General features: G+C 38.6%; 1 protein-coding gene across 4 annotated transcripts in view; it reads left to right on the top strand.

Moving 5' to 3' along the window:
* The window catches only part of PIK3CB (phosphatidylinositol-4,5-bisphosphate 3-kinase catalytic subunit beta), a 210,775-nt gene that overhangs the window by 57,887 nt on the left and 127,087 nt on the right, over positions 1-25,801 (top strand). For all 4 annotated transcript variants that reach the window (XM_059162765.1, XM_059162768.1, XM_059162766.1 and 1 more), the window contains one exon: positions 24,064-24,250. In XM_059162765.1, coding sequence (XP_059018748.1) covers positions 24,080-24,250 — 171 coding nt within the window. In that variant the 5' untranslated portion in view covers positions 24,064-24,079. The remainder of the gene's footprint in view (positions 1-24,063; positions 24,251-25,801) is intronic.

The following is a 25,801-nucleotide window of genomic DNA, read 5'->3' as shown; positions in this document are numbered from 1 at the left end:
CAAAGGCATGGTGGGGTGTAGGCAAAATGGGTAAAGGGGGTCGAAAGGTACAAACTTCTAGATATAAATAAGTCATGAAGAGTGTATTATACAGCATGGTAACTGTAGTTAATAATACTGCATTACATAATTGAAAGTTGCTAAGAGAGAGTAGCATGACCTTCTCATGACAAGGGAAAAATGCCTTTTATTTAAAAAAAATTTTTTTAAACATTGGGGCTCCTGGATTGCTCAGTTGGTTAAGCAGCTGCCTTCAGCTTGGGTCATGATCCCAGCATCCTGGGATTGAGACCCGGATCAGGCTCCTTGCTCAGCGGGGAGTCTGCTGCTTCCTACCCCTGCTGTTGTGCTCTCACTTGCTCTCTTGCTCTCTCTTTCTCCCTCTCAAATAAGATAGATTTTTTAAAGATTTTACTTATTTGAGAGGGAAAGAGAAAAAGCAGAAGCAGCATGCTCATGTGAGCCAGGGAGGGGAGGCAGAGGGGAGAGAATCTCAAGCGTGAGCTCAGTTCTACCACTCTGAGATTATAACCTGATCTGAAATCAAGAGGGGATGCTCTCAATCAAGGGATCCACCCAGACATGTTTGGTGTTTTAAAAATGGTGTTTTAAAAATAATGCTGTAGGGGCGCCTGGGTAGCTCAGTGGGGTTACAGCCTCTGCCTTCGGCTCAGGTCATGATCTTAGAGTCCTGGGATCGAGCCCCGCATCGGTTTCTCTGCTCAGTGAGAAGCCTGCTTCTCTTCCTCTCTCTCTCTGTCTGCCCCTCTGCCTACTTGTGATCTCTGTCAAATAAATAAATAAAATCTTTTAAAAAAAACGCTGTATTTGAAGTTTTTGTTTTCTTTTTTTTAAAGTTTTATTTACTTATTTGACAGAAAGAGATCACAAGTAGGCAGAAAGGCAGGCAGAGAGAGATGGAGAAGCATGCTCCCTGCAGATCAGAGAGCCTGATGCGGGGTTCGATCCCAGGACCGTGAGATCATGACCTGAGCCGAAGGCAGAGGCTTAACCCACTGAGCCACCCAGGCGTTCCTGTATTTGAGGTTTATGAAACAAAATGTGGTTTATTAGATTAACTATAGGATATTGTTCCAAATTAAATGCAGGACAGTAGCCAGAAGTGGTTTGAAGCATAAATAGATGAAGATTTCAGATTTTTTAAAAAAAGATTTTATTTATTTACTTATTTGAGAGAGTGAGCGAGCATAGAAGCAGTGGGAAGAGGTGGAGAGAGAGGGAGAAGCTGGCTTATGGTGAGCAGGGAGGCTAAGGACCCCGAGATATTGACCTGAGGTAAAGGCATATGCTTAGCTGGCTGAACCACCCAGGCACCCCAAGATTTCAGTTTTTTGAGAAACTAGACATAGTGACATATGATGACTTATACTCCAAACCATGTAACTTCTAGTACTTGTTCTGTTGAGAACAGGTCGTTGGTTGAGGCAATGTGTGGCCATGGGGGTGGGGTTTCATGACAGCAATACTGTGTTGCTGCCTCACCTTTTCAGGTGAGGTCTTCTGATCCCTAGACACTACTTTCCAACCTCCTGTGTAAAGTTTAGGCAGGTACTTTATATTTCTCATTTACAGTAGTCTATCCTTATCTCTTGTGATTGAAGCTCTGTGAGGGTTGAGGTAGAAAACATTAATAGTAATATGAGCCTTTACTTTCTCTCTCTCTCTCTCGGTTTTATTGCCTCTAGTAGTTTCAGACGGTGCACCATCTGAATGAAACAGAACAGACAGATCTCCCATTCATCTGTCTCAACCAATCTAAGTGCTTTGTTACTGGCTGGGTTGCAAATTGGTCTTTGTTTTATTTTTGTAATTCCCTCTTCTCCCAGTCACGTGTGTGACTGTGGTGTCTTAGAAAGTGTAAGTAATGGGGCACCTGGATGGCTCAGTGGGTTAAAGCCTCTGTCTTCGGCTTAGGTCATGATTCCAGGGTCCTGGGCTCGAGCCCTGCATCAGGCTCTCTGCTCAGCGGGGAGCCTGCTTCCTCCCCTCTCTGCCTGCCCCTCTGCCTACTTGTGATCTCTGTCTGTCAAATAAATAAAATCTAAAAAAAAAAAAAAAAAAAAGGAAAAAAAAGTGTAAGTAATAAATATTTATTATTATTATTTTTAAAGATTTTATTTATTTATTTGACAGAGAGAGATCACAAACAGGCAGAGAGGCAGGCAGAGAGAGAAGAGGAAGCAGGCTCCCTGCCGAGCAGAGAGCCCGATGCGGGGCTCGATCCCAGGACCCTGGGATCATGACCTGAGCCGAAGGCAGCGGCTTAACCCACTGAGCCACCCAGGCGCCCCAATATTTATTAATTTGAATTCCAATTTTTTCCCTGTCTTTTTCTCTTGATCAACGCCTAGCACTGAGATTACACTATCAGCCTGCCTCTACTGATTTACCATGTCCTCTAGATAGAATAGACAGTGAAAGAAGAGAGTTGGCAGCAACCTCTTTAATTTTTCCTGGCTTTTAAGATGTTTTCAAACTCTGTTTACTGTCAGTAGTGAAGAGGAAATGAAAGACAGAAGCATTTTGTCATTCATGGCTTAGATAGCTTAGGAGGATAATTTTCTCTGAAGAAAAGCATTTAAACAGACAAATACTTGCATAGACCAAAGTTAAATTAGTATCTCAAGTAGTAATCCTGAAATGGCTTGGGAGAAATGCCAGCTTTTTAGGATGCTGTTTGAATTTCTGTGTATTACAACTTATTTTCATAATGACAACGGACAGAACTAAAAGGTTTGGAGCCTGGAGTAGTTCTTTTTTCTACAGCTGTAAAGCTATTTAAAATTCTTCTCATGTTACTGTTTGCCATCCAGATGGCTTTTTGGCACTGACTCAGTTCCTGGATGTGAGGGCTGTTGGTTAGTTACTCACCAGCATCACCATACACTTGTACAGTTTGGCTCATGACTCACTCACACAGTACTTAACATGTGGATATCCTTTGCTCGATACAGTCATTTCTGATTGTCATTATGTCACTTGTTATAAATAGGTACCAGAATTGATTGGATAACATTTCTGGGATGAAGATGGTTGATATCCCCCTCCCCTACCAAAAGAAAAAGACACCCAGTGAGTCTTTTGGACCCCCATTGCCTCTGTATTGAGATACAGAAGTTGTCTAGATGAAACTTCTGTCTAAAATATGTATCTGGGGGCGCCTGGGTGGCTCAATGGGTTAAGCCGCTGCCTTCGGCTCAGGTCATGATCTCAGGGTCCTGGGATGAGTCCCGCATTGGGCTCTCTCTGCTCAGCAGGGAGCCTGCTTCCTCCTCCTCTCTCTCTCTCTGCCTCTCTGCCCACTTGTGATTTCTCTCTGTCAAATAAATAAATAAAATCTTAAAAAAAAAATAAATAAAATATGTATCTGCATAGTAGATCCAAAAGTATATCCAGTAAACCAGAATTATTTACCTTATGCCTGCATTATTAACTGAAATGATTAAAAAACAAAAAAGAACTTTTCTCAGAAGTCCGAGTTGAGATGAGAGGTTAGGGAGACAAAGGGGTTTGTTACCTGAAAGGAACACCCAAGGAGGCTCTGAATGCAGTGTTCTATTGCAGTGTTCTGTTTCTTGACCTGGACTGTGGTTTGCTTTACAGTAGGTGTTTGCTTTATAGTAACTCATTGCATACTTTCTTTTTTTGCATGAGCTTTTTTATATTTTAAACAATATGTTTAAAAACAGAAAATACCCATCATGTACAAGAATTCCTTCAGCAGTATCTTCAAAGGATAAAGAAAGTCACCATATTTTGAACTAGATAATTGTTATTAAGTCTTTTCTTACTAGTTTTATCTATCTATCTATCTATTTATTTATTTTTAAAAAAGATTTTATTTCTTTATTTGCCAGAGAGAGAGAGAGAGAGCGTGAGCGCACAGGCAGGCAGAGTGGCAGCAGAGGCAGAGGGAGAGGCAGGCTCCCCGCTGAGCAAGGAGCCGGATATGGGACTGGATCCCAGGACGCTGGGATCATGACCTGAGCCGAAGGCAGCCACTTGACCAACTGAGCCACCCAGGCATCCCTAGTTTTATCTATTTAGTAAAATAATCAGTGTTACCCTAAAACATGATTATGGTCAACAGTGATTTAAGTAGGCTTAACAATTAGTCCCCATGCCCAAAATACCATTCATTTGGACGTGGAAGAGAAGGCACAGGGTGAGGGGAGAGCATTTCTTGGAAATGTATCCGATTTGAGTAATATATTGTCTTTCTTATTGATAAACATGATCGAATATTTAGAAGAAAGGAGGGCAGACAAATAAAACACTGAAAAAATTAATTAGCATTACTTAATAAAAATTAATATTTGGGGTGCCACAGTGTCTCAGTCCTTTGGCAGTTTGTGTTCAGCTCAGGTCATGATCTAGGATCCTGGGGTCCAGGATCCAATCCCTGCATTGGGCTCCCTGCTCGGTGGGGAGTTTGCTTCTCCCTCTCCCTCTGCCCCTCCTCACCATTCTTGCTTTCTCGGTTGCTTTCTCTCTTTAACTCAAATAAGTAAAGTCTTTAAAAAATTAATATTTATATCAAAACCATTTATTTTATTTTCTGAGGATTTGTTTATTTACTATTTTTTAAAGATTTACTTATTTTAGAGAGAAAGAGAATGTGAGTGCACATGTGAGTTGGGGGAGGGGTAGGAGAGAGAATCTCAGGTGGACTTCTTGCTGAGCCCCATGCAGGGCTCTATCATGACCCTGAGATGACCTGAGCCTAAACCCAGAGTCAGAAACTCATCCAGGTGAGCCATCCAGGTGCCCCAAGACCATTTATTTTATTTTATTTTATTTTTTATTTTTTAAAGATTTTATTTATTTGTCAGAGAGAGAGAGAGCGAGAGCGAGCACAGGCAGAGTGGCAGGCAGAGTCAGAGGGAGAAGCAAGCTCCCTGCGGAGCAAGGCGCCCAATGTGGGACTCGATCCCAGGACGCTGGGATTATGTTGAGCTGAAGGCAGCTGCCCAACCAACTGAGCCACCCAGGTGTCCCAAGACCATTTATTTTAAAAGAGTATCATAAACAGGTTAGCACTTTATTTTTGAATAATGGGATGATAAGATTTTTATTTTTTTATAATCTCTGTAGGAAATTATTAACATTCTTTAGACTTAGGAATCTGCTGAATTAAAACTTTTTCATCAGCCCATTTTGTCTGAAGAAATAATACCCAACAGTGTCCCCTCTCCCCATTGGAATTCCACTACTCTATCTAATTTATGTTTAATCTTTTACCTAATAATAATGACTTTTAAAAAGTTGTTGGGAATGTAGGAATTATTTAAAATTCTCTAGTGTCTTTTAAGTGAATATAGCTAATTTATATAGCTTGTTTCTTTAAAAAAAGGTTTTTTTGTTTTTTGTTTTTTGTTTTAAAGTAGGTTCTATGTCCACTGTGGGGCTTAAACTTACCACCCTGAGATCAAGAGTCCTATGCACTACTTGCTGAGCCAGCCAGGTACCCCAGTGCAGCTTGTTTCAAACATTATTTGTTCAGTGATTATCAGTGGAAGGTGGAAGAAAAATGTAGGTAAATGGCATGAATTGTAGAGCACCCTGTAGTTTGGTGTTCTCCATAAGTTTTGGGATACATTGCACTTTTTTGAAAAATGTGATTTAATTTTTATTCCAGTATAGTTAACACACAGCATCAATGTACAAATAGTGATTCAACAATTTCGTACATCATCAGTGCACATCTCAACAAGTGCTTGCCTCTTGAACCCTATCACCTATTTCACCCATCCTCCCTCCCACCTCTTTTCTGGTAACCAGTGTGTTCTCTGTAGTTAAGAATCTGTTTCATGAAGCCAAAGTTGGTGGCATCACAATTCCAGACTTCAAGCTCTATTACAAAGCTGTCATCATCAAGACAGTATGGTACTGGCACAAAAACAGACACATAGTAGATCAATGGAACAGAATAGAGAGCCCAGAAATAGACCCTCAAGTCTATGTCAACTAATCTTCAACAAAGCAGGAAGGAATGTCCAGTGGAAAAAAGACAGTCTCTTCAACAAATGGTGCTGGGAAAATTGGACGGCTATATGCAGAAAAATGAAATTGGACCATTTCCTTATTCCACACACGAAAATAGACTCAAAATGGATGAAGGACCTCAATGTGAGAAAGGAATCCATCAAAATCGTTGAGGAGAACACAGGCAGCAACCTCTTTGACCTCAGCCGCAGCACCTTCTTCCTAGGAACATCACCAAAGGCAACAGAAGCAAGGGTAAAAATGAACTATTGGGATTTCATCAAGATCAAAAGCTTTTACACAGCAAAGGGAACAGTTAACAAAACCAAAAGACAACTGACAGAATGGGAGAAGATATTTGCAAACAACATATCAGATAAAGGGCTAGTATCCAAAATCTATAAAGAGCTTAGCAAACTCAACACCCAGAGTTTGTGTATGGTGTAAGAAAGTGGTTCAGTTCCATTCTTTTGCATATAGCTATCCAGCTTTCCCAATACCATTTGTTGAAGAGACTTTTCCTCATTGTATAATTTTGCCTCCTTTGTCAAAGATTAAGACTATATAATTGTGGGTTTATTTCTGGGTTGTCTGTTGTATTCCATTGATCTATGTGTAATATTTTCCAAACAAAACCAAGAATGCTTTTTGAATACTGATTCTGTTAGTACACAGAGTATGCTGTGCATGGAATTTTTTTAAAGGAAAAAAATAATGGCAGCATTATTAAAATTGAAAAAATTAAATTGAATTATATTGATTAAATTTGAAATTAAAACTAGTTGAATTGGGGCGCCTGGATAGCTCAGTAGGTTAATGTCTCTGCCTTTGGCATGATCCCAGGGTCCTGGGATCAAACCCCATATCAGGCTCTCTGCTCAGTAGGGAGTCTGCTTCCCTTCCTCTCTCTCTGTGCCTCTCTGCCTACTTGTGATCTCTGTCTGTCAAATAAATAAATAAAATCTTAAAAAAAACCAGTTGATTTAAATTAAAATAGAAATTACAGTTGAAGTTATTAAAATTGAAATTTAAAAAATTAAAACTGAAAAAATAACAGTTTGTGATTATTTCCTTTTTTTAAAACTTTAAAAAAATTATTTATTTATTTGACAGAGAGAGAGAGAGAGAGAGAGATCACAAGTAGGCAGAGAGAGGCAGGCAGAGAGAGGGGAAGGGAAGCAGGCTCCCTGCTGAGCAGAGAGCCGGATGTGGGGCTCGATCCCAGGACCCTAGAGTCATGACCTGAGCTGAAGCCAGAGGCTTTAACCCACTGAGTCACCCAGGTGCCCCTGTGATCATTTCTAATGTAACATACATGACATATATGTTTGCATTCTGTGAAGTCTATTTAGGACATTTCATTAACTGTTAAGCTTTAGTTAATTTAAACTTACTTCAGATGAGTATTCGAAATTAAATGTGTTTGGAACTCTCTTCTTAGAAAGCAGGATTTTATTACGGAGATTTAAGTGTTTAAGTCTATTGGAGGTTTAAAAATATATATTTTTAAATATTTTATTTAAAAAATATTTTATTGGGGTGCCTGGGTGGCTCAGTGGGTTAAGCCGCTGCCTTCGGCTCAGGTCATGATCTCAGGGTCCTGGGATTGAGTCCCACATGGGGCTCTCTGCTCAGCAGGGAGCCTGCTTCCTCCTCTCTCTCTCTGCTTGCCTCTCTGCCTGCTTGTGATCTCTCTCTCAAAGAAATAAATAAAATCTTTAAAAAAAAATAAAAAATATTTTATTTAAAAAACATTTTATTTTGAAACTAATATTATATAATATGTTGACTAAGTAGAATTATTTTTTTCAAGGTTTTATTTATTTATTTGGCAGAGAGAGGCAATGAGAGAGGGAACACAAGCATGGGGAGTGGGAAAGGGAGAAGTAGGCTTCCCACCAAGCAGGGCGTCCGATGTGGGGCTTGATCCTAGAACCCTGGGATCATGATCAGAGACGAAGGAAGACACATAACGACTGAATCACCCAGGTGCCCCAACTAAGTGGAATTTAAAACCTTTAAACTAAAAAAAGTTTTATTTCTATACTTTTAAAGATTTTTATTAAAGATTTATATACTTATTTTAGAGAGAGAGAGAGAATATGCACGTGCTTGAGCAGGATGGGGGCAGAGGGAAGGAAAGAATCTGACTCTCCATGGAGCACAGAGTCTGACTCAGGGCTTCATCTCACAGCCCAGAGATCATGACCTGAGATGAACTTAAAAGTCTGACACTCAGCTGACTGAGCCACTCAGGCACCCCTAAAGATTTTATTTTTATGTAACCTTTATACCCAGCATGGGGCTCAGACTCACAGCAATCAATAGTTTCATTCTCTACGGATTGAGCCAGGCAGGTTTCCCTTAGTGCTCTGTATTATAATACCAGTTATTCTCAAAGCAGATATTCTCTAAGATGCCAGAGTGTTCAGTTTACTTGGATAGTATGCCTTAATGTATTAAAAGTAACAGTCTAAGATAAGGAAGCAACAGGTTAATAAAACCATGATTCATAGTTCTAACATTTTCATATGGTTATCATTTACTTTACAGTGAAAAAAGTATCAATGTTTAAGTGAAACATCTGTGTTACCAAACACATACAGAAATTCAAATTTCAGAAAACTAAAGTTTGATTTTATAAGTAATCAGAAAAATGCAGTTTAACTCACAAGAACTTTTTTTGCCTTCAGGTAATTGACTAAAATTAAAAAACTTGTATTACAAATCTGTTAATACTATATACATCCATCAGTGTAGAGGGAATACAAATTGGTAAAGACTTTCTAGAAAATGTCTTTCTAGAAAGTTAGATAGTACATATAAAGAACCCCGATGAATTTTATAGCAGTGATTCTAAACCCTGTTGGACTCAATTTTTTCCCTTTTTCTAAGTAGGCTCCACGCTGGCATGGAGCCCATTGCAGGGCTTAAACTCACAACCCTGAGATCAAGAGTTGGGCATTTAACCTACTGAGCCACCCAGGCGCCCCTCACATCCCTTTTTTGTAGCATGTTATGTAATACTTGTACTGTATTGAAATAGAATTTACAGTTAATATAATCTACCTACATATGTTACAAGAAAAATATAATTCTTTAATTATATTAAAAATATAATGCAATATAAAGGAAGGTCATTTGTGATAAAAATTGGTATGCATTTCATTATGTAAATACACAGGTACAGCTGTAGAAGCCCAGGGGTGCCTGGGTGGCTCAGTGGGTTGGGCCTCTGCCTTCAGCTCAGGTCGTGATCTCAGGGTCCTGGGTCCTGGGATCTCAGGGTCCATCGGGCTCTCTGCTCAGTGGGGTGCCTGCTTCCCCCCCTCTCTCTGCCTGCCTCTCTGCTTCCTTGTGATCTCTGTCTGTCAAATAAATAAATAAAATCTTAAAAAAAAAAAAAATAACGGCAAAATCTGTAGAAGCCCAAAGTCAGGTGCTTATATCTGTGCTTGAATCACTGTGAATGCATTGACTACGAGTAAACACTGAAATAGTGATATTGATTTGAGAACTTTAATTCCATAAGTAGTAATTATAGGTGCTGCTTTTGAGCCTATATTGTGGCTTAGAAAATTACAAACTAAATGAAAAATCCTTAACTATGGTTGCATAGTTTTTATTCATAAACAGTATGAAAAGTCATTAAGCACCTCTTCCTCAGGAACCATGATGGATTTGCCAGGGGTTTTGGCCTTTATAAAGCAAAATTTTTACTCTTATGCATACGTGGTAGGAATTGCTCTGTCATATTGTATGTTACTGATACTGTGCAATGCCCAGTATTGTAAGGTGATGGAGGAATCTTTCAGCAGCTCATTTTGCTTTCTCTCTGAGCATTAGCATTAACTTTATCATGGTTTTGGAACTTTTTTTAGTAGTTGGGGAAATTGGTTTTCTGTAAGAAATATATAAAGGTGTTTTGCTCCTCTACTTCTGATTGCTTCATTGAACTGTTTTTGAGCCATTTACCCTCATGAATAATACCACATGATAGTAAAAAATATTTAACAAAAATAAATTGCTGTAACAATGAAGTAAAAATATATTTGCTAAGTCTGGAAGCATCATTTCAACTGTTAGCCAAGAGAAATTAATCATTACAGCTCTGCTAACCCAGAATTGTTTTGTGTGTTTTCTGTACAAACTGTGATTATATTTGGGAAATTATGTGAGCCAACCACCTGGTAGGTCACTAGAAGACCACCTTTTGAGGAACTTTGTTCTAATTCCGTTCACACCAGGCATTCAGGGTCATTGTTGTATGCTGTGGAAAGGAGTCATGGCTGTTCTCTCCTTGGAAAGAAACAATTATTATTGTAAATTAATATTAGTCATCGATTATTGTGTGCTTTTTATTTTTTATTTTTATTTTTTAAATTTTTTAAAAAAGATTTATTTATTTAAAAGATTTTATTTATTTATTTGATACCCAGAGAGAGATCACAAGTAGGCAGAGAGGCAGGCAGGGGAGGTGGGGAGGCAGGGTCCCTGCTGAGTAGAGAGCCTGATGTGGGATTCGATCCCAGGACCCGGGGATCATGACCCGAGCTGAAGGCAGAGGCTTAACCCACTGAGCCACCCAGGCACCCCAAAAGATTTATTTATTAAGAGAGAGAGAAAGGGAGAGGGTGAGCAAGCTTTCCCTTGCTTGTGGAGGGGCAGAAGGAGAGAATCTTTTGGGCAGGCTCGACGCTGAGCACAGAGCCAGATCATGACCCAAGCTGAAACCAAGAGTCAGATGCTTAACCAGCTGAGCCACCCAGGTGCCCATGAGTGCTTTTTATATATAAAGTGCTATGCAGTGTGCTTTTGTGTATACACTATTTTATTTAAAACTTACACCAACTCTGCAAAGTAGAAATTACTTACTCCTATTTATAAATTAGGAAACTGAAGGTCAGAGAGGGAAGTAAATTATCAGGGTTATACCCTCCAAGTTGTACAACATAATGTGTGGGTGAAACTGTATTATGAAAAGAACTTCTTGGTGTTTCATTAATAAAATCTCTGGATCTGGTTCAATATTGATGCGCCAGATACTCGATTAAAGAGAATCATAAAATTCAATGTTAAATACTTGATTACTTTTATACATTAGATCTTACAGTAACCTTTCAGAGTTAAGTAGCATTTACATAGTGGATAATTTTACCTGAGATGATTGCTCTATTGAATTTGAATATTTTGGAGCTTCTCTTTTAAGACCCAAAGACAGTAGTGATCTATTTTTTGGGAGTGGGGAACTTTAGTAACTATATATGTTTCATTTAAATTTGTGCTATTTTAAGTGTTGGCTGTGTTTTCCTCTTTAGGATGTGTACCATGATGGGAACTACCTGTCTGTGCATTAGAGATTGCTTGTTGGGAAGTTGTTTAAGAGAGAAATTTCCTTAAGCAAGACCGCAGTTTTGTCTGTGCCTATGTTAGCCACTGAAATAATTTTGGTATATTAAGTATATGTGTTGTGGTTTTAAAAAATTGCTCTGTTGTCATGGACATTGAAATAAATCTGACTTATAATGAGAAAACTTGTTCTATAGAGACACACTAAATATTTATTTTTGTATTTTTTTAATTTTTAAAAACGATTTTATTTATTTATTTAACAGAGAGATCACAAGTAGGCAGAGAGAGGGGGGAGAAGCAGGCTCTCCGCTGAGCAGAGAGCCCCATGTGGGGCTGGATTCCAGGACCCTGAGATCATGACCTGAGCCGAAGGCAGAGGCTTAACCCACTAAGCCACCCAGACGCCCCAAACACACTAAATATTTATAAATGTATTTTGTTTATATTGAGGTTAAGTACTAAGAATATAAATCTGTTGGGGCGCCTGGGTGGCTCAGTGGGTTAGGCCGCTGCCTTCGGCTCAGGTCGTGATCTCAGGGTCCTGGGATCGAGTCCCACATCGGGCTCTCTGCTGAGAGCCTGCTTCCCTCTCTCTCTCTCTCTGCCTGCCTCTCCATCTACTTGTGATTTCTCTCTGTCAAATAAATAAATAAAATCTTTAAAAAAAAAAAAAAGAATATAAATCTGTAGTTTAATTAATTAAAAGTAGGCTCCATGTTCAGTGTGGGACTTGAACTAACAACCCTGATATCAAGAGTCACATGGTTCTCTGACTGAGCCAGCCAGGGGCCCCATCTCTGGAGGTATCTTTTACATAGACTTACGATGATTCCAGTCTTTACAAAACAAGTTCTACTCTGTTCATATTTTCAGTGCGTAGTATAATGCTTCTCTGTAAACAAATCAGTTGAGGCTGATTTGTTGTTTTTGAACAATGTGGATAGCAGAACTGAGGCCCATATGAATCAAGATCCCATCTTTTACTTGGTGTCTGATTGAAACCTGAATATTTGAGATGGCAAAGATAGTAATCTTCAAATGTGTACAGCCCCTTTCAGTGCTGATTTTTTTTTTAAAGATTTCATTTATTTATTTGAGAGATAGTATGAGTAAGATGAGAGAGCACACAAGCAGGGGCAGAGGGAGAGGAAGAGGGAGAAGCAGGAACCCCTGCTGAGTGGGTAGCCCAACTTGAGGCTCAATCCTAGAACCTGGGGACTATGACCTGAGCCAGAGAGAGATGCTTAACTGACTGAGCCACCCAGGTAGGCCAGTGCTAATTTTTTTTATGAACATTCACTTATCTTCTAACTATATCATATAATAAGACAGAAATTAATATTAGGTAAATACTATTGCATTTAATTTTTGTTTTAAGATTTAAAAAAATTTGGGGGGCACCTGGGTAGCTCAGTGGGTTAAAGCCTCTGCCTTCGGCTCAGGTTGTGATCCCAGGGTCCTGGGATTGAGCCCCAACATCGGGCTCTCTGCTCCGCAGGGAGCTGCTTCCTCCTATCTCTCTGCCTGCCTCTCTGCTTACTTGTGACCTCTGTCAAATAAAAAAATTAGTAAATCTTTAAAAAAAAGTTTTAAAAGATTTAATAATTTTTTAAAGTTATTTCCACACCCAGTGTGGGCCTCGAACTCAAAACACTGAGATCAAGAGTCCCATGCTTCACCAAGAGAGCTAGCCAGGCACCCCTGTTGGATTTAATTTTTTTAAAAATTGTCTTTCAGTCTCTCAAAATCTCTTCCATAATTTTGTGGAGTAGTTTTTGGTTAAACTTGTTCATCTATAAGTTTATGTTGGCTTCTACTTATGATTTGATTTAAAGAAGTGTAAAATCTAATGGCTCTGATGACATATTCCTGTGGAGACTGAGAATGTTTAAATCCTTTCTTCTTTTTCTGCCAGTGAACAATTAGCAGGATATAGGTTTATAATTACAGTATGAGGGTTTTAGTTGAGCAGATTGTCATTGCTAAAGTTCCATGCCCTCTGATAGCTTCCTGGAAGAGAGTTGTTTTCATAGTTGTGTCATGCTTGTCCTCACGCTTTGATCATTGCCTACATGTTTAAACAGAAGAGTGATGCAAGACTGGGAATTCTGTGGGGCTAGGTAGCCCTGGGAAAGATACTTCTTTTAAAGGCAAAAGGAGAGGGCATCTGGGTGGCTCAATTAGTCAAGCCTCTGGCTCTTGGTTTCAGCTCACATCATGATCTCAGGGTTCTGAGATTGAGCCCTGCATCAGGCCTCCCCACTGATCTACTGAAGATTCTCTCCTCCCTCTGCCTCTGCTCCTGCTCACAGGCACAAACATGTGCTCACTCTCTCTGTCTAAAATAAGTTATTTCTAAAAAAGAGAAAAGGAAAACAAAATAAGGGGAAAAAAGATTTTTAAAGGTATGCTGATTGCTTGGGAAAAATCTGACTTTGGTTCTAGCTCTGTTGCTGTGTCATCCTCGATAATTAATTTCTTTGGGCCTTACTTTTCTTACCTTTAATATGAGAAGGGTTTCTAACTTTTTAAGATTTATTTGAGAGAGAGTGAGTGTGCAGGGGAGGGGCAGAGGGAGAAAGGATCTCAAGCAGACTGCCTGATGAGCACAGAGTCCAGTGCCCTTATGGGGCTGGATCCCATGACCCTGAGGTCATGACCTGAGCTGAAATCAAGAATTGGAGGCTCAACCTGGAGGCACCTCAGGGTTTGTGACACTTTTTTTTTTAAGATTTTATTTATTTATTTGAGAAAAACTGGGAGAGAGAGAACACGTGTGGGAAGGGGAAACAGGAGGAGAAGAAGCAGGCTCCCCATTGAGCAGGGAACCTGACTCGGGGCTATCCCAGAACCCTGGGATGATGACCTGAGCCAACATAGATGCTTAACTGACCAAGCCACTCAGGGGCCCCAAGGTTTGTAACTCTTAAGGCATCTCCCAACTGGAAACTCTTGAGTTAATTCTTAGGCTGGACTCATGTGTGGTGCTCCCTATGAAATAAGGTGACAAAGGGAAATAGGAACCAGATATATTTTACATTTGAATGTGTAGCAGTAATTTTTTTTTTTCAAAATATCTCTACAAAAGATTTATCTGTTAGCATTTGGTTTGATACCTCGATGGCTTAGCAACCACATCAGAGTTTTAATTTGATAAAGGACGTGCTATTTTAATAACAGCACAGCACATTTTGTAAGTATGCCCCCTCTCTCAGTACCTATATACAGCGTTGTACATGATATTCTGAAGAGCCACAAGTTATCCTGTGGGTTTAGTTTGACCACCCCATCTTTAAGTTTGTTTACTAAGAGTCATGAAAGTTAAGAGCTAGTCATACTTATATTCCTCTGATTGTTTAAGGGGCTAAAGTTTTCTTTACTTTAGCTTCTTTTTTTACCCTTCAAGAATTAGCCAGACAGCATAGCCAAATATAAGAAACGTTGGTTTGCCAGTAGAAATGTATGATAAATTGTGTTCATTACTATTTTAAATACCTAGTATAACTAGGTCTAGATAAAAACATTTCTGGATTGGGGTGCCTGGGTGTTACCTTTGGTCATAATCTCAGCGTCCTCATATTCAGCCCTGAGTTGGCCCCACCCTCTTTGCTCAGCAGGGAGTCTGCTTCTTGTTCTCCCTCTCCTTCTGCCCCTTCCCCTGCTCATGCTCCTTCTCTCTCTCAAAAAATAAAATTAGAAAAAAAAAAAAAAAAAGACCATTTCTAGGTTACTACTACTTTGAGAAATAATAGGAATTGTCCTAGAGCAGTGGTACTGAAAGTGAACAGTGTGACTTTCCTCCTATAAGATGTTTTTGAAATTTGTGACAGACAATTTTGTTTATTTGTTGATACACTGACTGGGGGAAGTGCTACTTAGTAGTAGGCCATGGATTACTAGATATCCTGCAATGCATTAGACAGTTGTCTACAACAAAAAAAGTCTCATGTACAACACAGTTTCTGAATTTTCTTTCCGATAAGGTGAAAATTCTATTTACTATCTGAGCTGAGTTCTTAACCCTATATTACATAAAAATATAATAGAAAGTATTTTTTTACATGGTTTCAAAATATTGATGTTGAAAGATAAAGATTTAGAAAATCTGTGACACCAGTGAGTGGCATTTGTAGTATTTGATCATCAGTACAACACATCTGGATTAGTCATCTGAATTGTCATATCCATGGTGATTCTGTGTTGAGAGGCAAACCTGACTGCTCCATTAGCAGATGTTTGGTCATGTCCAAGTATTTACATATTGAGAAAAACCTTATTTTTTCTTTTATTTCTCCTTGTATGTTATAGCTGGGGCATTACACAGGTTTATTTTGAAATTAGGTACATATATAAGATATATGAATAGTTTCATTTCAGGTTTTTGAAGTGTTTGTATAATATTTGTTTAATAAGCATATGGAATATGAGAGGATTGAAAACGATTCTTCTACATAGTATTTGGCTTAAAATACTTGAAAACCTTTAACATTGATCTGAACAAAAGTTCTTTTATTAAAGGGACACACAAGTACAACCTACACGTTAGGCTGTAATTACATACCATATGTTTACCTGAGCGGTGTTTTATTTTGTTTTGTTTTGTTTTGTGTTTGTGTTAAGTAGGCTCTGTGCCCAGTGCCCAATGTGGGGCTTGAACTCACAACCTTGAGATCGAGAGTTCCTTGCTCGGGGCACCTCTTTCGCTCAGTTATAGAACATGTAGCTCTTGATCTCGGGGTCATGAGTTCAAATCCCACTTTGGGTGTGGAGCCTGTTTTAAGCAAAAAAAGTTCACGCTTTTCTGACTGAGCCAGCCAGTTATTAGTGAATTATTTATTTATTTGGGGGGAATTATTTATTTATTTTTAAAGGTTTTTTTTATTTATTTGACAGAGATCACAAGTAGGTAGAGAGGCAGGCGGTGGGGTGGGTGGGAAGCAGGCTCCCTGCTGAGTAGAGGACCCCACACCAGGACCCAAGACCATGACCTGAGCCGAAGGCAGAAGCTTAACCCACTGAGCCACCGAGGCACCCCTGTTAGTGAATTATTAATATGACAATATTATGGTAGAAATTAATGGACATGTTTGTAATCTTGCAATATTCCCTTTTGATAATTTACTTCTGTTAGAGAAAAACACTTCTGTCTTTTTTTAAAACATAGTATTGCTTAAGAAGCATCTTTATTATCTTGTTGAATCATTGGAGTATTTTCAAAGTAGTTGACATTTGAAAGTGAGGATTTTGCCCTTGAAATTGAAGATCAAAGAGTTAATTTTGGAGATTGGTGTGCTGTTCCTTTAAGAAGCAATGAGCATGATTACCTGTAAAGCTAAATGGTTAAACTTGCCTTTTTGATAGGTTCTGAGATAGCACGAGAAAAACTTATTTGGCCAGTTTTAAAAATTTAATTTATTTAAATGTTTCTAAATATTTCTGTTGTGAAATGTAGCATAGATATAGAAAATACAAAAGCATAAATGTGGAGCTTAGTGAATTATTCTTTTTCCCTATATTAAAAATAATGGTTATCCCTTGACGTCATGGGAATTCTCCAGTCTGTCTAAATTTAGTAGATGTCATTTTATGGGAATAAGCTGTTCTATAGTTAAACGTTAGTTGAAAAAGCATCAGTTTTGGAAGGAAATGCCTGTACTGTTACTGGGTTGCTATATAGTGGGAATGCAGTGCTTAGGTTATAGATAAGATATATTTCATGTTCCTCTTCACATGACAGGAATGTATGGATTGGAAACAAAGTGATATTAAGTGAAGCTTGATCCATTGCAAGTGATTATGTGATCAGAATTCTGTATATTCGTTAATATTTTTCTGGTTTACTCTTTTATGGAAAGGTACATCTATAAAATATAGACAGAAATTTTTGTAAAGCCATGGGCAAATAGATAAGCAATACCTGAATTAGATCATTTCAGTATTTTAAATTTAGTGATTTTTAGGAAATCTATATGTGTATGGCATTTTATCTGTGTAATGGTACATATTACCATGACTTCATGTCAAGATGTCACGTTTGTGGGCTGTTTATGGAATTTCCTAGACTAGGCACTGAGAGACTGCATTGAAGCCACATAGTTAAATTTTTCCTCTGAGGCATGATTTAGATCACATTTTTAATTATCCAGTACAGGGACGCCTGGGTGGCTCAGTTGGTTGGACGACTGCCTTCGGCTCAGGTCATGATCCCGGAGTCCCGGGATCGAGTCCCGCATCAGGCTCCCAACTCCACGGGGAGTCTGCTTCTCCCTCTGACCTTCTCCTCGCTCATGCTCTCTCTCACTGTCTCTCTCTCAAATAAATAAATAAAATACTTTTAATTATCCAGTACAATTGTTCTCCTAAGTGATTTCCATAGAATTCGTTCACTCATTCATTTATTCATTTACCCATATCTAAATATTTACTGAGGCCATACTATGTGTCAAAGCTGCAAATAAAGAGGTGAGAAAGACCTGTGACCTTCAGTGTAGCGTGCTCTTGCTTTGACATAGATATGCCCTGGTGCTTGGGTGCACAGGATTATCAGGGAAGGATTCCAAGAGTCTAGAAGAGTAAGAGTTAAAACTAATGAGGTACTGTATGTTGACAAACATAACATAATTTTTAAAAAATCATTAAAAAATAGAAGAGTAAGTTGATCAGGAGATATGTAGATAAGGACATCTTAGGGAGAGAGGATGGTTAAGGTAGGAGGTAGGAGAGAGTATGGGGTATGTTGGCAAGTATCAGTGGTTCAGGGTGTCAGGATTAAGGATAGGATATGTGAGAGTATTGAAGAACAGATCTAGAAAGGAAGGTAGGTAGGGGCCCATGAATTTATTCTTGTAATTCATTTATTTATAACTATGTCATCAAGAAATTCTTTTTTTTTTTTTTTAAAGATTTTTATTTTTATTTATTTGAGAGAGTGAGAGTCAGAGAGATCACAGAGGGAGAAGTAGACTCTCTGCTGAGCAGGGAGCCTGACGTGGGGCTCAGTCATAGGACCCTGAGGCCCTGACCTAAGACGAAGGCAGTGTCATCAAGAAATTCTTAAATCTACTATAGTGCTTTTTCATCCAATAGCCCCAGAAGTTCATAATTTTGTATATGGGAAGTTAATGCCATAGGGTGGTTTGAGGTGTAGTGTCTTTGAAAAGATTGCTCTTCTGGGCTTCAGGACCTGGGAAGCCTCAGCATTTCCAGCTGTCTGGTAAGGGTGAGATCTTAGAAATTTTGTTTTTATAGGTTCATGCTCCCTTATTGCTGTTGTTATTTATTAGGTGATTTGGTTTTAGTTGTGAGAATCTTGCCAAAAATCCATGCTAAAGAAAGGAGGGGCATGTACAGGTTTATCATGATTGTAATTGTATGATAGGTGGCTGATGTTTCATAAACCCTTCTCTATTTTAAGTGCAGACTTCTGTTTTTCCAGCTTTTGTTGCAAATTCCTGATTCATGTCATACATGCTGTGACTTGGTATTCAGGAGCTGGCTTTCCCCCATCTTTGTGTGGTGGTGATGAAAGTAAGCAAAGCATGGTCTTTATAATTTTGTGTAGCATATTTTCTTTAACACCTGCTATTTGCAAGGTTGAAGAACAACTCTCCTAAAGACAGTCTCAATAGGCTGTTCTGCAGTGATGTACCTAAAGCTATTCCAGGACCAGTAACTGTTAATGACATCTGTAGTAACTGTGAGTAGTTTGTTCATGTTTATAAAAGTATCAGTTTAGGGCGCCTCGGTGGCTTAGTTGGTTGAGTGTCTGCCTTTGGCTTGGGTCGTGGTTCCAGGGCCCTGGGATCGAGTCCCATAATCAGGCTCTCTGCTCAGTGGGGAAGCCTGCTTCTCCTCTCCCTCTGCCTGCCACTCCCCCTGCTTGTGCTCTCTCTCTGTTATATAAATAAAAATAAAAATGAATCTTTGTAATAAAGTATCAGTTTAGAGCGCCCAAGTTTAATGATTTCTTTATATACTGTGGTAAGAGACAGTACTTTAAAAAGCATGGGGGGAAAAAAGCAAAAATAAAAGCATGGGTCAAGCCCTCCAGAAGCTTATAGTTAACGTGTGGTTTATTATGGTTAGTAATAATATAATAATAAAAACTTTTTTCTGGTAGTTTAAGAGTTATTATGCAGAGGGTTGTATAGTGCTCATACTCTGTAGCTAGACCCATCTTCAAATCCAGGACTGCTATTTGGTAGCTATGAGATAACAACCTCTTTAAGTTCCTCAAGGAGTAATAATATTACCATAGGGGGGTAATAAGGATAAAATACAGAAATGCATGTAAAGAAATTACTAGAATGCTGGCACAGAGTAAGAACTCACCTTTAGCTATTTTAGATTTTATTACCCTATGAGCTTTTTTTTGAATTGTAGGAGTAGGGATAATAATGTTTTGTCTTAAAAACATTGAACAGTTAAAAAATGGCTACTATGTGCTGATCACTTTTGGGGAAATGAAAGTAGTTGAAAATATATAATTCATAGCTCAAAAGAACTTAGGGCTTTTGAATTTAAAAAAAACCAAGTTAGTTGCAAATATTTATATTTAACTTACTAAGTTCCAGGCGTTCTTTCTTTAATTTTTATAGCTATGTGCTCTAAGGTAGTTACTGTTGATTTCATCATTTCACAGATAAGGGAACTTAAGTAGGGGAGAAGATACATGATTTGCCCGAGATCTTTCAGCCGGTAAGGGATGGAACGAACTCTCACAAGTAAGCTGTTGGATTCTGAGACCACAGTCTTTCATCAGTGCACTATCTTGCCATCAGAAACAGGACTGGCACATCAGAAAGTTTCAGGGCCTGTATAAGTGTCAGTGTAATGGGTCCAGATTATAAAAGGGTGTAAGAGTTAGGGTAGAGGAATCAGTAAAGGCTTGAATATTCAGGGAGTGTGGTTTCTTGCATCCTTGCCAACACCTGTTGTTTCTTGTGTTGTTAATTTAGCCATTCTGACAGGTGTGAGATGGTATCTCATTGTGGTTTGATTTGTATTTCCTTGATGATGTGTGATGTTGAGCATCTTTTCATGTGTCTGTTAGCTATCTAAATGTCTTTTTTGGAGAAATGTCTTCATGCCTTCTGCCCATTTCTTAACTGGGTTATTTGTTTTCTGGGTGTTGAGTTTCATAAGTTCTTTGTTAGATTTTGGAATCTTACCCTTTATCAGTATGCATGCAAGTATCTTCTATTCTTTAGCTGCCTTTTAGTTTTGTTGATTGCTTTCCTTCACTGTGCAGAAGCTTTTTGCATGCTTGTATGACTTGATGAAGTCATAATAGTTCATTTTTGCTTTTGTTTCCCTTGCTTCTGGTGATATGTCTAGTAAGAAGTTGCTACAGCTGTGGTCAGAGAGGTTGGTGCCTGTGTTCTCCCGTAGGATTTTTTTTTTTAAGATTTTATGTATTTATTTGACAGGCACAGATCACAAGTACGCAGAGAGGCAGGCAGAGAGAGAGGGGGGAAGCAGGCTCCCAGCTGAGCAATAAAGCTGGCTTTAACCCACTGAGCCACCCAGGCGCCCCTTCTGTAGGATTTTGATGGTTTCCTGTCTCACACTAAAGTCTTTCATCTGTTTTGAATTTATTTTTGTGTATGATGTAAGAAAGCAGACCAGTTTGGAGGCACTTGGGTGTCTCAGTTGTTTAAGTATCTGCCTTTGGCTCAGCTCATGATCTCAGGGTCTTGGGATCGAGTCCATCAAGCTCCACATAGAGCTCCCTGCCCGGCAGGGTATCTCCTTCTCCTTGTTCCCTGCTCTTTCCCTCTGCTCTTTCCTTCTGCTCCTCTCTGCTCTCTCACCAACTTTCTTTTGACATACACTAACATGATAGGTGGCTCTCCATCTCCAATCTGCGGGTGTCTTTAGGTCTAAAGTGAGTCTCTTGTAGGCAGCGTATAGATAGATCTTAATCTATTAAGATCCCATTTTTAAGTAATCTCTGCACCAGTTGTGGGGCTTGAACTCAACCCCACGAGTAAGAGTCATATGCTTCATTAAATGAGCCAGCCAGGTGCCCCACCACCAGACCATTATTATACTTCACAAATGCAACAGTATTTCCTTAAAATCATCTAATATGTAATTCATATTTAATTTCCCAGTTTGTCTTAAAGATGTTTGTTGTTTTTTTCTTTTAAAAGATTTTATTTAGGGACGCCTGGGTGGCTCAGTTGGTTGGACGACTGCCTTCGGCTCAGGTCATGATCCCGGAGTCCCGGGATCGAGTCCCGCATCGGGCTCCCAGCTCCATGGGGAGTCTGCTTCTCCCTCTGACTTCTCCTTGTTCATGCTCTCTCTCACTGTCTCTCTCTCAAATAAATAAATAAATAAATAATCTTAAAAAAAAAAAAAAGATTTTATTTATTTATTTGTCAGAGAGAGAACGCACAAGCAGGCAGAGTGGCGCAGGCAAAGGCAGAGAGAGAAGCAGGCTTCCTGCTGAGCAAGGAGCCTGATGTGGGACTGGATCCCAGGCATGACCTGAGCTGAAGGCAGAAGCTTAACCGACTGAGCCACCCAGGCGTCCCTAAAGATAGGTTTTTATAGCTGATTTGGTGAAATAAGTGTTGGATTTGGCTGTCTCCACTCCCAACACGGAACTGAGGCAGGGCTTGATCTTAGAACTGTGAGATCATGACCTATTCCAAAATGAAGAGCTCTAGGCTTAACCAACTAAGCCACCCAGGTGCCCCTCCTAAATGTTGATTGTTAACAGTCCTTGTATCATTTTCTTTTCTTATTGTTGATTAGCTTCTTTTGTTTTTGTTGATTACTTTTTTTTAATTGATGATTCATTAGGAACTTGACTGATGTTTCCTTGAAGTCTTTAATTCCTGTCTCTGTTTTCCTATTTCTTGTAAAATGATAAATAATTCAGATTTAGAGTCTTGATTAAATTCAGGTTCTTTTTGTTTGTTTGTTTTCCAAAATCAACTATATCCTATAGGGTGTGGTTAGTACTTCTGTTGCATTGTAGGAGGAGACATATGTCTGGATTAGTCACAGGATTTAGATAGTGTTAACCTGATACTGTTCATTATAAAGTTACTCATCATCCTTTCACTTTATTTTGTAAAATTTTTTAGCATCCATAAATTATGCATTATTGCCTAGATTCATTGTTTCATTAGAGGTTGCACAACGGTGGTTTTCTAATTTTATCGTTCTTTCTGTGCTTATGAACTAAAGTTGTTCTAAAACTTAAGGAAAAACCTTACCCTCATCAGTCATTTGGTTACCCTGAAATATTTGGTATAAGCTGGTCAAAACATGTTTGATTTGCTTCCCCATTCTTTTTTTTTTTTTTTTAAGTTTTATTTATTTATTTGACAGAGAGAGAGAGAGACAAATCACAAGTAGGCAGAGAGAGAGGGGGAAGCGGGCTCTCCGCTGAGCAAAGAACCCGATGTGGGACTCGATCCCAGGACCCTGAGACCATGACCTGAGCTGAAGGCAGAGGCTTAACCCACTGAGCCAGTGGTGCCCTGCTTCCCCATTCTTTATCAATTTTCAGAATAGGGACTTGGTCTTAGCAATCTCCAGTGGTGATCAGTAAATTGTTTATTTGTTTCTTTTTATTATTATTAAGTCATTTTTATATTTTTGATGCATTTCAACCCGTGGATGTCATGGATATTTTTGATGCTCAGAAATGCTTCAAGTTGGCTCTTGTCTCTTTTGATGTGATGCTTTCATTCTTTCAGTAAATGGGATTTGAATCTTGATTTAATTAACTTTAGTGCCCGTGTTCCGCCCACTATTATTGCGTGCTTTCTTCAAGGAAGCTCTCAACGAAGTCTTGAAGGTGCAGTTCAGGGGCGCATTTGTTGGAATAGGGGTTTGATTCCAGGAGTGTCAACATTTGTCTGAACATAGTTCCAACAGTAGATTAGTAGCCTTTGTGGTACAAAGGCTAAGGTGGTGCAGTATTAGGACAAGCAAAGGAAATTAGTCCAGAAACATAGCACAAAAGGCCTTGCCAGCTGGGTTGAGGAATTTGGTGTTTTTAATTCTTAGGTGATGGGTCATGAGACTGTAAGTTCATGACATTTTGTTTCTCACATGAGATTGATAAATTAAAAAAGAAAAGATTTATTTATTTTAGAGTGAGTGTGTCTAAATGGGGTGGGGGGAGGCAATTTGAGAAAGGGAGAAAATTACAGACTCCTTGCTGAGTATGGGGCCCAACACAGGGCTTGACCTGATGACCCCAATATCATGATCTAAGTTGAAATCGAGGGTCAGACAGATGCTCAACTGATTGAGCCACCCAGGTGCCCAGATAGAAAATTATATTTGAAAGAAGGCCCTCTTGACTACTGTTTTCATTGGAGTTTGCAAAGAAGAACTCAGCGAAAGCAGCCAATATTATTTAATAAAATCTGGAATCACCTGTTGAGTGGTTGTTAACGGAATTTCTTAGAAACCTCTAATCTTAAATATTTCATTTTTCATATGTGATACACTTTTGTTGAATTTGAGTAGAGTGTGTGTGTGTAATGGATCTAATGATAACCGACAGTGTTTTTAAATAATTTTGTTTCTGGTGGCTTAATCTTTAATTAGCCATTTGTTATATTATTGGCTATATTGAAATCCAAAGACTAATTATGGATTGGTGGTCTTTAACATATTTTATTATAAGATTTGGCTAATTTTCTGTTTCACCACGTTTTACTTAATAATTTTTAGGGCCCCATGGTTATGAATGTGCTTCAATTTCATAATGCCTCCTGCTATGGCAGACATCCTTGACATCTGGGCAGTGGATTCACAGTTAGCATCTGATGGCTCCATACCTGTGGATTTCCTTTTGCCCACTGGGATTTATATTCAGCTGGAGGTTCCTCGGGAAGCTACCATTTCCTATATTAAACAGGTATGTTAATAAGTGGAATTTTTATAAATGTAGCTTACTTACTATATCACTTAGGGGAAGATGTTATTCTATTATAGAAAATGTCATTCTATTATATGAAAATCAGGGGATATGATACTTTTAAGAAAAAGTATTTATGATAAACCTTTTTAAAGTTCTTGACTTTAAATAATTAAATGTAAATCATATGGTCAGTTTGAGGGAAAATTAACATTTAAGATTTTGATACATGCTTTGTCTTTTGTAGATGTGTAAAAGGTAATTCTCACTCTCACTTTTAATCTATATGTAATACCTGAATTAAGAAAAATTAGGTTAGTTTGAAATGTTCATTCAGGTTGTTTAAAGGAATTTGATATTGTCAAAGAAAGTTTTGAGTTAAAATCTTTTTAAGTACTATCTTTGAACTTGTCATACTTTTTTGTATGTGATTTTTGGTTGGTTGTCTCTTCCCCTTTTCTTTCCTCTTCTTCCCTCCATACCCTCATTACTCTTCATGATGATTGTGGGGAAGAAAAAGTTTTCCCCTAGTAGTGAATAGCATGCCCTCCTTTGGAAGCAAGTTCTTTTTTTTTTTTTTAAAAAGGTTTAATTTAAATTCAGGCTAGTTAATATACAGTGTGATGTAAGTTTTAGGTGTACAATATAGTGATTCAACAGTTGCAAACAATACCCTGTGCTCATCACTACAAGTGTACTCTGTACTCTTTAATCCCTATCACCTATTTCACCCATTCCCCCAACCATACCTCCCTTCTGTAACCATCAGTTTGGAAGCACCTTCTTCTATTTATTTATTTATTTAGGTTTAAAGATTTTATTTACTTATTTGACAGACAGAGATCACAATTAGGCAGAGAGGCGGGCAGAGAGAGAGGAGGAAGCAGGCTCCCCACCGAGCAGAGAGCCGGATGTGTGGCACGATCCAAGGACCCTGAGATCATGACCTGAGCCGAAGGCAGAGGCTTTAACCCACTGAGCCACCCAGGCGCCCCGCAACTTCTTTTATATAACTAATCTTGCTTGTTTTCACGTTAATTGATGAGTGGTATTGATTTGTGAGTACAATGAAATGTAAATGAAATTATTTTCCTAAACTTTCTCTTTAATGTTTTCCAAATAGCTGAACCCAATATGCAAATCAGGGGATATGATACTTTTAAGAAAAAGTATTTATGATAAACCTTTTTAAAGTTCTTGACTTTGGATAGCCTCTTAACTCTTTACCAAGCTTCTTCATCTGGGAGACATGAGAATTCTAAAACTGCATCATCCCTGAAGTAGAAAACAAAAAAACCCCAAAATTATTTTAGGTATCCCAAGATTCAGAGGTATTAACCTGGTGTACAGGTTCAGTACTTATCATTATAGTCATCAGTGACAAGTATGGATGTCTGTGGCTGCACCTGAAGCTGGATTAAGCATTCATGCACTCCATTCTTTTAATTGTAAAACATACATAACGTGAAGTTTACCATAAGAATAATTTTTAGGTGCATAATTCTGTATTAAATACATTCACAGTATTGCCCAACCATCAGCCTTATATAG

This window comes from Mustela lutreola, chromosome 2 (assembly GCF_030435805.1).
Source record: "Mustela lutreola isolate mMusLut2 chromosome 2, mMusLut2.pri, whole genome shotgun sequence".
NCBI classification, from domain to species: Eukaryota; Metazoa; Chordata; class Mammalia; order Carnivora; family Mustelidae; genus Mustela; species Mustela lutreola.
The sequence above is the reverse complement of the archived record's forward strand: the minus strand, read 5'-3'. Positions and strand labels throughout refer to the sequence as shown.